General features: G+C 62.2%; 1 protein-coding gene across 1 annotated transcript in view; it reads left to right on the top strand.

Moving 5' to 3' along the window:
- Window positions 1-6,867, top strand: part of TMEM132D (transmembrane protein 132D) — a 259,981-nt gene extending 253,114 nt beyond the window's left edge. The window contains exons 6-9 of the mRNA XM_040986864.1: window positions 1,659-1,864; window positions 3,041-3,314; window positions 4,733-4,924; window positions 5,689-6,867. Coding sequence (XP_040842798.1) covers window positions 1,659-1,864; window positions 3,041-3,314; window positions 4,733-4,924; window positions 5,689-6,867 — 1,851 coding nt within the window. The remainder of the gene's footprint in view (window positions 1-1,658; window positions 1,865-3,040; window positions 3,315-4,732; window positions 4,925-5,688) is intronic.
- Window positions 6,868-14,282: the final 7,415 nt, after the last annotated feature.

Here is a 14,282-nt window from a genome sequence, read left to right as displayed (position 1 = left end):
GGAGCAGTGTGGGAAGTTGCCACGAAGCCAGGCGTTGGGCGTGTGTCTCCTGATGGCTGTGGAGCTCAAGTGTGCGCGTAGTAGTGGTTCTTAGTCAGGGCTCACTGGCCGCTGCCCCAGGTGGCCTGGGCAGCGTCTGCACAGCTTCTGTGCACCTGTCACAGGCGGTGTGGGGAGGACGCGATGGATGTCTCCTGGTCAAGGTGGGAGCCCGGGAAGACGCAGGCTGAGGCCGGGGCCCCGGTCAGCGGCAGCAGGGCTGGCTCCAAGAGGAGCTGCCTGGAGTGGCTGCTTCCTCAGGGTTCTGGCGAGACGGTGGCACAGAGTGAGGTGACCCATGGCCCAGCCACGTGGGGCATGACCCTGAGGACAGCTGGGTTCGCCCCAGTCAGCAGGCCCCTAGTGGCTGCGGAGAATGGAGCCTCAGTTTTCTTATCTGAAAACAGGGCTGACGGTACCTACAGAGGTAACTCCCTTCAGCACAGGACCTGTTGTCGGTGCACTGTTGCTGGTGGCCCAGCCGTACCATGGCCTCCGGTCAAGCTGTCAGCATCCCCGCCAGTCCAGCAGGGAGCCCGCTGGCACACGGGCACACTGGCTCCGCCTTGGGTGAGACCATGGGGCAGGCGTTCCGATAGGATGCCTGCTTCTGCCAAGTTTGCAGGAAGAAAAATAAACCAAATTTTTAATAGCCTTAGCTTTAGCTCTTAAGAAAAAAAAAAAGGAAAGTGAAAAACATCTGAACATAAACTTTACCACAAATGTTGGTGAAATTTAAATAAGATTTAAATTCTTACAGCATTTAAACAGAAGAGAAGAAATGGTATTAAATCCACATACTCCCCCAGTGGCTGGAAGGACAAGCCCACCAGCGCTGAAAAGGAGCCAAGGACCTTCAGACGAGGGTCTTAGCAGCTGCCTGGCCGCTCAGTCTGCAGACCAGGCCACAGCCACAGTGGACAGAGGGCCCTGCGTGCGTGCTGCAGCCGCTCAGCTGCAGGCCAGGCCACAGCCACAGTGGACAGAGGGCCCTGTGTGCTGCAGCCACAGGCACTGCTGGCTTCACTTAGCCTAAGCAGCAGCGTGCCCGTGCACACACACACACACACACACGTGTGCTCACACATGCACATACATGGACAGTGCCATCTCCTCCCAGGGTTGCAGGCTCAGGCCTTGGGCTGCATCTCAGTGTAACCTCCCTGCCTTTGCACAAGTGTCGGCTTCCCGGTCTCTGCAGGAAGGGCCCTGAGCGACAGGCTGCCTCAAGAGGTGGTTTCGCAGGCCAAGCTGCTTCCCTCCGTGGACGAGGTGTGGCCAGTCGGCCGACCCAGTGTCACCTCCACGCTCCTTCTAGTGGTACATGTGCTTTAGTAAAAAGGCCCAGGAAGTGAGATGCATGCAAGAGGGCCCAGCGCTGGGCGCAGCAGGCTGCCTGCCATGCCCGGGTCCCCTACCAGAGCCTCTGCTTCTGGTCCTAGCTGCCCTCCTTTGATCCCGCCCCTGTGGGAGGCAGCAGGCTGTGCTCCAGGGCTTGGGTCCCTGCACCCCACATGGGAGACCTGGAGGGCATTCTAGGGTCCTGGCCCTGGCCTGGCGTGGCAAGCATTTGGGGAACGGGCTGATGAACGGTCTCCCTCTATTGTGCCTGCCCCCAGGTCTCTGACAGATGTGACCACGTCTTCGTCAACGGCAAGGAGACAAAAGGCAAGGTGGACGTGGCGGTGAACTTCACCTACCAGCACCTGAGTGCCCCGCTGCATGTGACCGTGTGGGCGCCCCGGCTGCCCCTGCACATCGAGGTCTCAGACACAGAGCTGAGTCAGATCAAGGGCTGGAGGGTGCCCATCGTCTCCAACAAAAGGTGGGTGGGCCTGTCCTTGTGCTCCCGGGGGCTCGGCAGGGCAGGGCAGGGCAGGGCAGGGCAGGGCTCGGCAGGGCAGGGCAGGGCAGGGCAGGGCAGGGCTCGGCAGGGCAGGGCAGGGCAGGGCCTGGCAGGACAGGGCAGGGCAGGGCTCAGCAGGGCAGGGCAGGGCAGGGCAGGGCTCGGCAAGGCTGCTCCAGGCAGCCTGCTTCATGCGGCTGGCTCTCGCAGCTGCTTTTCTCTGGGACAGCTTCCCTGTGAGGCTCACACCCTGCTTTCGACCCACTCTGCAGCTCAGGGACCAAGTGCCTCACCTGGTCGCAAGTGTCCACCCCAACCCACTTGCTGCAGCCACGTGGGCAGAGCACAGGAGGGACTGACCAGGCCTCCGCCATGACCTCAGCTGCAGCTGGAGTCGCTGGCATGAGCGGCCAGCCCTGCTTCAGCCACGGTGGGCTGCTTCAGGGGCTGACATGGAAAGACATGGGAGCAGATCTGCCCGAGTTGGGCGGCCTCTCTGGCTTGTCCACCTGTGGCCGGCTCATCCTCCCGCAGTGCCTGACCAGGCTGTGGTCTCACCTGAGGGAGGAGGGGCTCCACATCGCTACAGTCGACAAGGCTGTTGGCAAATGGCAGCTCCTTGCTGGCTGATGGGCTGAAGGTCCTGCCCTCTCTGACAAACAGACCAAGGGCCTGGCTCCTTGTTGGCTCCCCACTGGCCACTGGCCATCAGCTCAAGGGCCCTGGCTCCCCAGCGACTGTCACACCAAGAGCCCCAGCTCCCCCTTGCCTGTTGGTCAGAGACAACACCCAGTCTTTGGCGTGTGCTGTCCATAGAGGCAGCTCCCTTCATTGAGCAGGACCCGGAGAACCAAGGATGGAGCAGAAGTCTTGGGTCACCTGATGGTGGGAGCAATAGTCCAGTCACCCCTACCGCCATCTTTTCCAGTCACTGAGTGAGAGAGGCACAGATGAGTTCTGGGAAGCAGGGCTGCTGGGAGCAGGTGGCCCTCTGCCGACCACACACACACTGAACCGTTCCGTTCGGCTGGCACCCAGGCCCCACGTGCAGACTCCGTGCTGCCTAATGTCTGTGTATGCCGGCCACTTCGCGGGGCTGGGTGCATGGGCTGCAGCCCCAGGGGCTGGTGGCTAACTGCATTGCCTTTTTGCCAGGCCAGCTGGGGACAGCGAGGAAGAGGAAGATGAGGAGAGAAGGGGCCGGGGCTGCACCCTCCAGTACCAGCACGCCATGGTGCGGGTCTTGACGCAGTTCGTGGCCGAGGCGGCGGGTCCTGGCGGGCAGGTGGCTCACCTGCTGGGCTCAGACTGGCAAGTGGACATCACGGAGCTCACCGGCAGCTTCATGCAGGTGGAGGAGCCCAGGGTGGCCATGCTGCGGGGAGGACAGATCCTGGTCGGGCAGGAGCTGGGCATGACTACCCTCCAGGTGAGAAGGCTCCCGTGGTCTGCAGGCTGGGCAGGCAGCAGGCTGCCCTTGCCTGGAGGAAATGTGCCAAGGTTGCTAAGTAGCTGCAAAAGCAGTGTGGTGATGAGGTGGGCACTGTTGTCCCCGCGTGGCACCCCCATTGGGAGCCCTGGGCTTCAGCTGGGAACACCTTCTCGTCCAAGCTGCTGCCATCATGGGACACACGCTCGGGAAGGAAGCCAGCTGCCCCTCAGCCGCCCATCTTACACACATGTTGTCACTGCAGAACCTTCTCCCCCGCCTCCCTGGAAGCTCATGCTACTTGCTCAGGTCCCAGCCTCCCTTCTGAGGGAAGATGGCCCCAGGACACACGGGGTGGAAGTGCTGTCAACATTGAGCTCATTCTGATCCAGGACCACCCTAAGTGTGGTCTGGGGACAGACAGAGACCACCGCTTGGAACCTGCCCATGCAGGCCTTCCCCGAGCCTCCTGTCGCAGCCGGAGGAGGAAAATCTGGCCAGAGTAGAAGAGGGGCCACTGCATTTCAGGGAGAAACTCCACGGGCTTGGGCTGTGTCTGAGCGCTCCTACGCACAGGGACCCCAAGGCCCAAGAAGGCAGAGTCAGGAGGAGCACAGGTGGCCTGGGCTGGAAGAGGCAGGTCACGGGGCTAAGGGGGAGACTCCGCTGGGCTGTGTGCCCAGGGCAGCCAGACGTCTCTGTTCCTATGGGAAGCCTTTAGATGTAAGGGTCATTCGTCCTCCTGTGAAGTGTTACTCTGGCCCAGGAAGCCGCGTGCGTGGGCAGACAGGAGCCTGTGGCTGCCACACAGGGTAAGGTGGTGGGAGAGCTGCAGCTGCCTGCGGGCCAGTGTCTGGAGAGGAAGCCCTGAGGGGGCCTGGATGCAGAGCCTGGCTCCTGGCTTGGCCCGGGCTTTACGGCCATCGGGAGAGCAGGTCTGAGCACGCACGGGGGCCTTTCCCCCTCCTTCCTTGCTCCCTCTCTCCTTCCCTCTCTCTGGAATTCTGCCTTTCAAATAGATAAATAAACCTTGCAAACAACGGAAAAACAAGTCATTTAAGTAAAATAATTTCAAGGGAAGCACACAGTAGGAGTGGCTGGTGCTGTGCAGGAAATGCGTAGCTTGTTCTGAAATGCATGAGACTCTGCAGCCCTCCTAACGGGGGTTCTCCAAGCCACACCCACCCGCCCCATCTGGCTGCCATGTCAGTCCCACTGTGCATTGCATTGGGCCAAGGCTGGCACTGGTGCTGGCACTGGGGGGCTCCCCACTCCACCCCAGCACCCTGCCCTGCCCTGCCCTGCCCTGCCCCTGTGCTGGCACTGGGGGCTCCCCGCTCCCCCTGCACCCCTGCGCTGACAGGGACCTGCTAGCACTTCCTAAAGTCTCTCCCTGTCCCTCTGCTTCTGCCCCCCAGATCCTGTCGCCTTTGTCAGATGCCATCCTGGCTGAGAAGACGGTCACTGTGCTGGACGACAGGGTGACCGTCACAGACCTTGGAGTGCAGCTGGTCACGGGGCTGTCACTGTCCTTGCAGCTCAGCCCGGGGAGCAACAGAGCCATCTTCGCCACCACGGTGGCCCAGGAGCTACTGCAGAGGCCCAAGCAGGTGACGAGGTGGGGCGTGGGAGGGGGCAGTGGCTGCGTGGCCAGCCTGGGCCCGCTGCTAAACCTTGTGGGGTTTACATCGAAGGATTGGCTCCAGACACAAACCAGGACCCCCCAGCGTATCAACTGTGTCACCCTTTCCTGAAGCCCTCGTGTGTGTGACCGTGTGCCGTGAGCAGGCATGGTTCTGTCCGTGCTCATGACAGGACAACATGGATGGACATTCCCACAGAATTCAGGGCACACTTGCGTGAGGTGTTGGAAGCACCTTGTATGTGCCTACAAGCCTGTGTGCTGTCGTGTGTGTGTTTATGCAAACCAAGAGGGGCTGCACATGCGCATTTGTGAAGGTGGGAGATGTCCCCCCACCCAGGAGCAAGCCTTAACCACAGAGGACGGTGGTCAGCGGCCACCAGTACCCCGTGTGCCCCTTGGGAAGGGTCCCACCGCTCACCTGGGGGATGCCAGGAGGCCACAGCCCTGGCTGAGCTTCTTTGCAGAAGAGAGGACTCCGAATTCAAACCGACCATGAGCAAGGGGTCAGGGTTTATGTTGACCGGTCCCTGCCGCCTGGGCTCTGCTGGCTCTGCCGGGTGGGCGCTGCCCAGCCCCACCCCCAGTCACCTCCAGGGGAGAGAGCAGATCTGTCAGGGCACTCGGCCCTGGCACTGCATGGCGTGGCCCGCTGTGTCGCCCCCACACTGGGGGACGCTCACCCTTGTTCCCACGCCACCCGCTGGCTGACTGATGGATTTTACTCCACAGGAAGCTGCCATCAGCTGCTGGGTTCAGTTCAGCGACGGTTCCGTCACCCCCTTGGACATTTACGATGGGAAGGACTTCTCCCTGATGGCCATGTCCCTGGACGAGAAAGTGGTTTCCATCCACCAAGACCCCAAGCTCAAGTGGCCGGTCATCGCGGCCGAGGCGGAAGGCCAGGGTGCCCTGGTGAGGGTGGAGCTCGCCATCAGCGAGCCATGCCAGAAGTCCAAACGGAAGAGCGTGCTCGCCACAGGGGCCGCACACATCACGGTGAAATTCGGCCAAAATGACGCCACCCCCAACAGTAGCAACAGCGGGCCCCCAGGGACAGGGGCCCACATGGAGAGCAGTGTCAGCGACAGGAACCCCGGAAGACACCAGCAGGAAGCGGGGAGGCCAGGAGGGCCGTCCCCTGGCAGCTCGTCCAGGGGGCTCAAGGAAGGCAGGGCTGCCACCACCGAGAGGGCCGCCTTCTGGAAGGAGCGCGGACCGGGGAGCCCCCTGGATGACAACGGCCCCGGCTGGGCCCTCCCCACTGTTCTCCCAGGCTTCCCAGACCAGGGGGACCTCCCAGGGGACAGCACAGCCATGGACGAGAGCGATGCTGCGCACGCCTCCAAGGGCCTGAGCGACCTGGAGATCGGCATGTACGCACTGCTGGGCGTCTTCTGCCTCGCCATCCTCGTCTTCCTCATCAACTGTGCCACCTTCACCCTCAAGTACCGGCACAAGCAGGTGCCCTTTGAGGAGCAGGAAGGGCTGAGCCACTCGCACGACTGGGTGGGCCTGAGCCAGCGGACCGAGCTGCTGGACAGTCAGGGCCCCCTGGCCTCCTCCCCGGAGGAGCAGGTGACATGCGTCGACCAGGGCGTGGACCTGGAGGAGAGCAAGTACCTGCTGAGCACAGACCCCCAGAAGGGGGGCCTCAATGGGCAGCTGCTCCAGCCCGCAGCCCCCAGCCTCAGCCTTGGCCCCGGCAAGGAGCAAGGCGAGCCCCCCACATCGCCCACCTCCAAGAGGAAACGGGTGACGTTCACCACGTTCACGGCCATCCCTGTCACAGGTGGCAGCAGCCCTCTGGGGACGCACAGCGAGGACGTCAAGTGGGGCTGCCAGGACCTGGGCCCCGGGCAAGGGCTGCAGTTGCACGGCCACACAGCAGAGTCACGGGAAGGCGTGTGAGCTGGGCACGCTCTGACTTCTGTTCTCATTCACCTTTCGGCCTTTAATCCTGAGATGTGTGTGGCGGGGGTTGCACGTGGGAGAGACGGGAAGGGGCAGGATGCAGGGGAGGCCCCAGGAAATGAGCCTGTCCAGAGCCCAGGAGGCTCAGTGCTGTTCCCACATCGGGCTTGTCCTGAGCGGAGAGAGTGCTCAGACCTGCAGCGAAGCCGGCTCTGAAGTGGCAGGCTCCCGGGGAAGATTGGCTCCGGCTCCCATCAGAGCAGTCCGGACGCTGCTACCTGCTGGGGCCGCAGCTTCCAGGACCTGGGCGCAGGTGTGTCCTGGGGCACACACAGCAGTGGCCTTGGTCCCAGCAAGCGTGCTCCTATCAGAGTCCAGAGCTGCAGGGGCAAGCCAAGCAGGCGCCCTTGTCCATGGCCACTCCTCGGCGCAGGGCCAAGGCCATCCAGTTTCCTGGGACTGCAACCAGAACCGGAAGGCTCAAGAACATGCCGCTGGCCAGAGCCGAGGGCAGAGCCTTCCAAGCAGGGTCAGGGAGACAGGCTTTGTACAGCAGCCCTGCTGGTGTGAGTGTGCCAACCTCCCCACCCCCGCCTCTCCCAAGTCACTGGCAGGGGCCTGGCACAGGGTACCACCTCCCCCAAGCCACTGGCAGGGGCCTGGCACAGGGTACCACCTCCCCCAAGCCACTGGCAGGGGCCTGGCACAGGGTACCATCTCCCCCAAGCCACTGGCAGGGGCCCAGTGTGCGGCTCCTCGTTGCTCGAGTGTCTCTCTTCCCCTCGGCTGGATCTATGCCCACAGCTCTGCCCATTAAAGCTCGCCCTGGTGAGCTGCACTTTGCCAGGTTGGTGCAAGTTAGGGCAATGTTGGCCCCACGGGCTGTGCGTCCTGAGCGAGGAGGGGACTCCTTGGCCAGTGCTCAGGTGAAGCGCCTGAGCAAGCCGGGGTGCCCTGTGGTGTGTGAGAGGCCGCAGGGGTTGGGGCGAGCCTGTCCCCACACCTGGACAGCAGCAAGGAGACAAGGAGGAAGGCGTCCTACTGCTGGGAGATGCACGGGACGTTCGCCCGGCCCGGCCAGCGCGGCTCCTAGTGGGCAGAGGGCCTGGAGGACTCCGCCCCATGCTGCACACACCTGCTGACTGCCGCCTGCAGGGACCCTGGGCAGGGTGGGATGGGGCAGGGGCTGTCTGCCACTTCTGTCTGCCTCTGCGTCACCTCCCTCCTCTCTAGGTCGCTTTTCCTGTCCCTCTCTCTCCGAATCCGTGGTGGCCTCTTCCTCCCTCTCGCCACCACCCCTCCCTCCCTGCCCCTTCCCCTCTCCCCGCTTCTCCCCCCAGTCCTTCCTCCCCTCTCCCACTCTGCCTTCCCCTCTCTTCTCCCCCTCCCTGTCCCCTGCCCCGTCCTCCTCTCTCCCCCTCTCCCTCCACCCCTCCCCGTTTCTCCTCCCCTCCTCCTTCTCTCCTCTTTCCCCCACCTCCCGAGTTTTAGTTTGTAACCCCCGCCCGCTCACCCCTCCAACTGCAGCCTCTCCCACCTCGGCCGAGCCTGGGACTCTCCTGGTGGCTCCGTCACCTGCTCCATCTCCCAGCCAGCCCACTGGGGTCAGCTGTGTCACCGAGCCGTCACCCCTGCTGAGTGACAATCCTCAGCTCCCAGAAGTCTCCCAGCTTCCCACTGGCACCCCTGAACTCGGTTTCCCTGGTGGCGGCCACCACCTGTTCATGTGCAGGATGCTCCAGAGCTGTCCGACTGTAACACAGATTTATAAACTCTGCTCAAAGTATCAAGTTTACATTCATGGGCTGCTAGCTGTCCTTCCTCCTTCTTTACGGGGACCCTGTCCTCAGGCTGCTGTCTGTCGGTGGCCAAGGGCCTTGTGAATGCAGGCACAGCCTTCAGAGGAGCCCAGAGGAGCCCAGGCAGGTCCTGGCTTGGTGCAGTCTGTGGTGGGGAACAGGGAGGGGGACCAGATGGGTGGGAACGTGTAGGGGCTGGGGGTGTGCGGAGTTAACGCACTATGTACCAGCGTCTCCCCTCCAAGATGGAAAGCATTTGTGGGTTCCCTCCTGAAATGTGCCAACTGGCAGTAGGCCAACGGGCACCCCAGGCTCCCTGCTGATGGCCCTCCCCCGGGGCCTGCACCCAGACTCTGGGCTGGCTTCCCCAAGGTACAGCTTCAGCTGCCAGCACTGCCACTAGGGGGCAGCTCAGGGGTTCTTGCGTGCTCCTGCACCCGTCAGGGCTTGGAGCCACGTGAGTGCGCAAGGCGGCACGGCGAGGTCAGAGGCCACCTGGCACAGAGGCCTCACAGCCGGGTGGGGGGCATGACACATGACCTGCAGACAGCCCAAGAGGGATGAAGCCGGCAGGAAAAACTCAAAGATGTGATGTGCTCTTACTGAACCCTGACCCATGCTGCAGCTAGAAGAGGGTTGCCCATGGGGCTGGGACCTAGTGGAGAGAGACGGGTTCAGGGAAGGGACCTCGTCCATGCAGGGTGGGGTCTCCTCCCCCCAGGGCTAATCCTCCTGGTCTACTGGAACATTTCTGCCTGCAGTGTGTCCACCCACAAGTGGGGTGTAAGGGGCGGGAGGGGCGGAGTCGGCACGCCTCCTGGCCCATCCACGCTCTGCGGGGCAGGGCTCTGATCCTGCGTGGAGCCAGGGCAGGGGTCCTGCTGGGCCACACATGCTGGGCATGCTGCTGCTGTGGACTCTGGGAGAGCAAGGGGAGAATGCCTCCCCTAAGCCATGGGCAAGGCGGGGACTCAGAGTGGACCTCCAAGGCAAAGTCAGGGTCAAGTCTGAGCAAACACATGTGGGTCTCCCGCCTCTCTCCTTTCGACTTTGCTGCCTCCTGACCCCAACTCTGTTCACACAAGTTTTGCCTTCTAGAATTCCAGGATGACTCTGAAGCCTGGAGAGCAAGGCTGTGCTGAGGGACAGGGAGGGTCAGCATTTTCTGCGACACCACCACCTCCTTGAGTGGCAGACCTGAGCGATTCATACCGGCGTTTCCTGGCATGAAGTGGATCCTGACCCAAAACTATGCCAAAAGACTGGAAGTGCCATGGCCACGTTGGTCATTTGGCAGCTTCCAGAGGCTGGACTGAGCCTGGTGCTCCTTGAGCTGAGTCTGGTGCTCCCTGGGCTGGGCCTGGTGCTCCCGGGGCTGAGCCTGGTGCTCCCGGGGCTGAGCCTGGTGCTCCCTGGGCTGGGCCTGGTGCTCCCTGGGCTGGGCCTGGTGCTCCCGGAGCTGAGCCTGGTGCTCCCGGGGCTGGGCCTGGTGCTCCCTGGGCTGGGTCTGGTGCTCCTGGAGCTGAGCCTGGTGCTCCCAGGGCTGAGCCTGGTGCTCCCGGGGCTGGGCCTGGTGCTCCCGGGGCTGGGCCTGGTGCTCCTGGAGCTGAGCCTGGTGCTCCCGGGGCTGGGCCTGGTGCTCCCAGGGCTGAGCCTGGTGCTCCCGGGGCTGGGCCTGGTGCTCCCGGGGCTGGGCCTGGTGCTCCCTGGGTCTTCTGGTCTTGGCTTCCCTGCTGGTTAGATTCCATTTTGGCAGAATCAAGGGCACAGGAGAGTAAAGAACAAGACCGATCTATTCTCTTCTTCATGCTCAGATCCCCTCAAATAGAGTCAGCAATCAATGAACTTTCTAGAATGATGACTGGGTGTTTGGATGTCAGGGTAATTGGATGGATTCAGTGCATCTATGAGTGGAGGAATGGATGGGTGGGTGAGTGGAGAAGTGAGTGGGTGCATGGATGGGTGAATATAGGGTTAAGGTGGGTGGATGGGTGAGTGAGTGGATGCATCACGGGTGCCAGAATAGCTCACAATGCCAAGAGATAGGTCCAAGTGCCCTTCCTTACCAGGACACGGGGGCCTGGGCAGGAGATCTGGAAGACGGGTCTGAACAGCCCGCTGAAGGAGGCAGGACCCAGTGGCTTTCCAGGATCCATGCGAATGAGGGCTGGGAGCGCCTGCGTGTGCCCAGAGGGGCCCAACTGCACGCTCACACACTGCCGGTCACGGGGCCCACCGAGGAGTGACTGCACCCTGGCTGATTTCCCCGGGGCCCACTGCAGCCGCGTCATCTCTGAAAACGGCTCAGACACTGCCATGTATCTGCGGCGACTTGATTGGATTAGGCTTACACGAGAAAGGAGCTTTGTCCAGAGAAGTGGTTACTCAAGTGCAAGCTGTCTGCGTGAGGAGCAGCGAGCAGCGAGCAGCGCGCCGCCTTCCCTGGCCACTAGGATTCAGAAACCTGGAGAACACAGCCCTGCATGGCACCCACACCCTCCGGGAGCCTCTGCTGAGGCCGCTCACGGCACACCGTGGCTCACCCTCAGCCCTGCAGCCGAGTTGTGTTGTATAGACACGGCCCATGGAGCAGTTAAGGGACAGCGTGGACACGGCCCACGGAGCAGTTAAGGGACAGCGTGGACACGGCCCACAGTGCAGTTAAGGGACAGCATGGACACGGCCCACAGTGCAGTTAAGGGACAGCGTGGACACGGCCCACAGTGTAATTAAGGGACAGCATGGACACGGCCCACAGTGCAGTTAAGGGACAGCGTGGACACGGCCCACAGTGCAGTTAAGGGACAGCGTGGACACGGCCCACAGTGCAGTTAAGGGACAGCGTGGACCAGCCCCGTGCGCGTCTGTGTGTCTGCGTCTCCCTCAGCCCCCCGAGTCAGCAGCTGGATCGCACTTAGGGGGTACATCCAAAGAGTCACCAGTTTTGGATTACTGAATGCATTCTTTTTAAAAAAAAGAAAATAGCATGTTGTGTTGAAGACCCAAGGATTGCAATCCCCTCTTGGTGCTGCTTCCTGGCCATCAGCAGCCCGTATGTGCCGCACGTGACCAGGCAGGTCCCACATGGCAGGGTGTGGGGGCTCCGATCTTGGCTGAGCTCCAGTCTGATCCCTGTGAAAACTCAGATACTTAGGGGACAGCTGACACGGGGGATAAGGTGCCACCAGCCGACAGAGACCGGGTTCCAGATCTGGGCAGGCTTCTTCAGGAAAAGGACATCCCGTGATGCTGTGGGGAGCAGGGTTCTGCGGGGACGGCTGAGGGGAGCTGGGTGACACAGGGGGCCCCAGGGTGGGCTCAGGCTGGGCCTGGGGTGGGGGAGCTGCAGAGTCCACCTCCACAAGCGCTGTACCCCGGGTGGGGTGGGACAGACTGGAAATACGGAGTGGTCATGCTGGGCTTGTCACAGGCAAACACGGGTGCCGGCGTTCCATCTGGGGGCCGCCTGCAGAGCTAATCTTTGCATTCTGAGCTGACCAGAATCAGGGGCAGGAGCAGTGCCGGCTGCGGCCTGGGCTGTGACTCCGAGAGCTGCCGGCTGCCGCAGTAACGTGGGGGGAGTCGCGCATGCTCCCACAATGCTGGCCGGAGCCTCCAGGGGCCACGGCCACTGTCCGGTTTGGGTTTTTCGCTCCCGAGAAGTCTTTCATACCTAAGCCAATGTGGAAAAGCGTTGCTCCGTGTCTGGATGTCGGACGACGCAGGGGTCTGAACGCAGAAGTAGACCTATCTCTTTCCAACACAAGCGGCGATGAAATTCCTCCCGGATGGATGCTGCCCCCAGCCGTGCGTCTCACCCTGGAAGCCCTGCAGGTGGCGCTCTCCCCCTCCTGTGGTCCTACTTGGTGATGAAGGTGACTCGTTGCAACACTGGACACACGTCTGTGACAGCAGCCCCTGCAAGTCCCCCTCTGACAGGAGTATCTGCTGTGCCCAGCCACTGCGCCTGCTCCAGCTGCCCGTGACACACGCTCGGCTCGGGGCTCACGCATCCCACCCTGGGATGTCGGCTTGCCCTCCTGCTCCCTGGGGCACAGGACGCAGGAAGCACCTGACCAGTGTTCCAACTGCTGTAGCCAGCCTGCCTCACCCCTGCGGCTGTGGTGCGTGGAGTAAGGCGGAGGTGGGAAACCAGAGGACGGGAGGTCTCTCGATTACGTGGGCTTTCCAACAAATAAATGCAACTTTAAGCCATTATCAAGCCTGCACGTCAGCTACCTGATGAGCGATACACAGACACCATTCAGACAGTGAGAGAGCAGTACAGCTCAGCCCCCGGGAGCCGAGGACAATCCCGCTACAGACCCAGGGCACGGCTCGGGGCAGAGCAGCCTGGGAAACGGGCCGGCCCAGGGCAACCGTGCTTACCCAAGCGCTGTTCTCAGACTCAGCCTGGGGAGCTTCCCAAAGCTCCCACGGGCCAATGTGCCCTCCACGGCACCCTAGGAGCCCAGATGGCAGACCCAGTGCTGGCCAGCGCCCCGCAGCTGTCCCTAAGGTCCTTCTTTTCTTTCTTTTTTAAGATTTACTTTTTTTGAAAGGCAGTTACAGAAACATCTTCAATCTGCTGGTTTACTCCCCGATGGCCGCACTGGCCGAAGCTGGACTGGTCAGGGGCCACCTTCGGCTTTCCCATTAGGGTGCAGGGGCCTGAGCCGTTCTCCACTGCTTTCCCAGGTCACAGGCAGGAAACGAGATGGAAGTGGAGCAGCTGGGACTATGACCATGGCCCATGTGGGATGCTGGTGCTGCCGGAGGCACCTTAACCCGCTCTGCCACCACACCAGACCCTTACCGCACGCTCCGATGACTGGAGTCAAACCCTGACTCCTGGGTCAAATGTGTGCGCCCCAAGGGGGAGCTCACTCCCTCTCTCTCACACACACACACACACACACACACGCACACACACGCCACTCGCCTTGGGACAGGAGGTGGGCCAGAGGGGGGGCAGATGATACCACTTTTCTGCTGGAAGGCGGGGCTCTGCGGCGTTTGCGAGTTCCCAGGTTCAGGAGCAGTGAACTGCACCCCCAGGCCGTGCAGCCAGGTGGGGGTCCCAGGATGCTGCCCAGGGCCGACTCCTGCTGCTGCTGTGAGAAGGGGGCAGGTCAGGAGGAAGGGGCCTCCCAGGGGCACTCGGTCCCACCTGTCCACCCCCTTCTCCCTGCCCCTCCAGCACAGACAGTGCAGCACAGAGAGCTGACTGGGACTTGGTTTATTAACCAACAGACCCACCCTTCCCATCTTCACCTCAGGATGCAGCTTAATGGTGAGGAGGCGGGGTGTCTGCAGACTTACCACGTGGCCAGCCCCAGTGGCCCCGACCACACAGGGCCTGGGCTGCCCGGCTTAGGGTCTGGTCAACTCCAGGCTCAGCATCTCCCCGCCCAGTCGTGCAGCCAGAGCGAGGATGGCCCCCCTTGCCCGGGGAGCTGCACGTGTGCTTGAAGGAGGCACCTGCCACCTGCACTCTGCCACTGCTTTCCGACCGGCAGGGGGCATCAGGGCACGTCCCTGCCCACACGCTGTGACCCACGCTTGTTGGAGAGCCAGGACCAGTCATTCCTGGAGATTCCCCTAGGCAGACTT

Source organism: Ochotona curzoniae, unplaced genomic scaffold (assembly GCF_017591425.1).
Source record: "Ochotona curzoniae isolate NIBS_2020 unplaced genomic scaffold, NIBS_Ocur_1.0 contig_46, whole genome shotgun sequence".
In the NCBI taxonomy this organism is placed as follows: domain Eukaryota; kingdom Metazoa; phylum Chordata; class Mammalia; order Lagomorpha; family Ochotonidae; genus Ochotona; species Ochotona curzoniae.
Note: the sequence above shows the minus strand (reverse complement) of the source record. Positions and strands in the feature narration are given on the sequence as shown.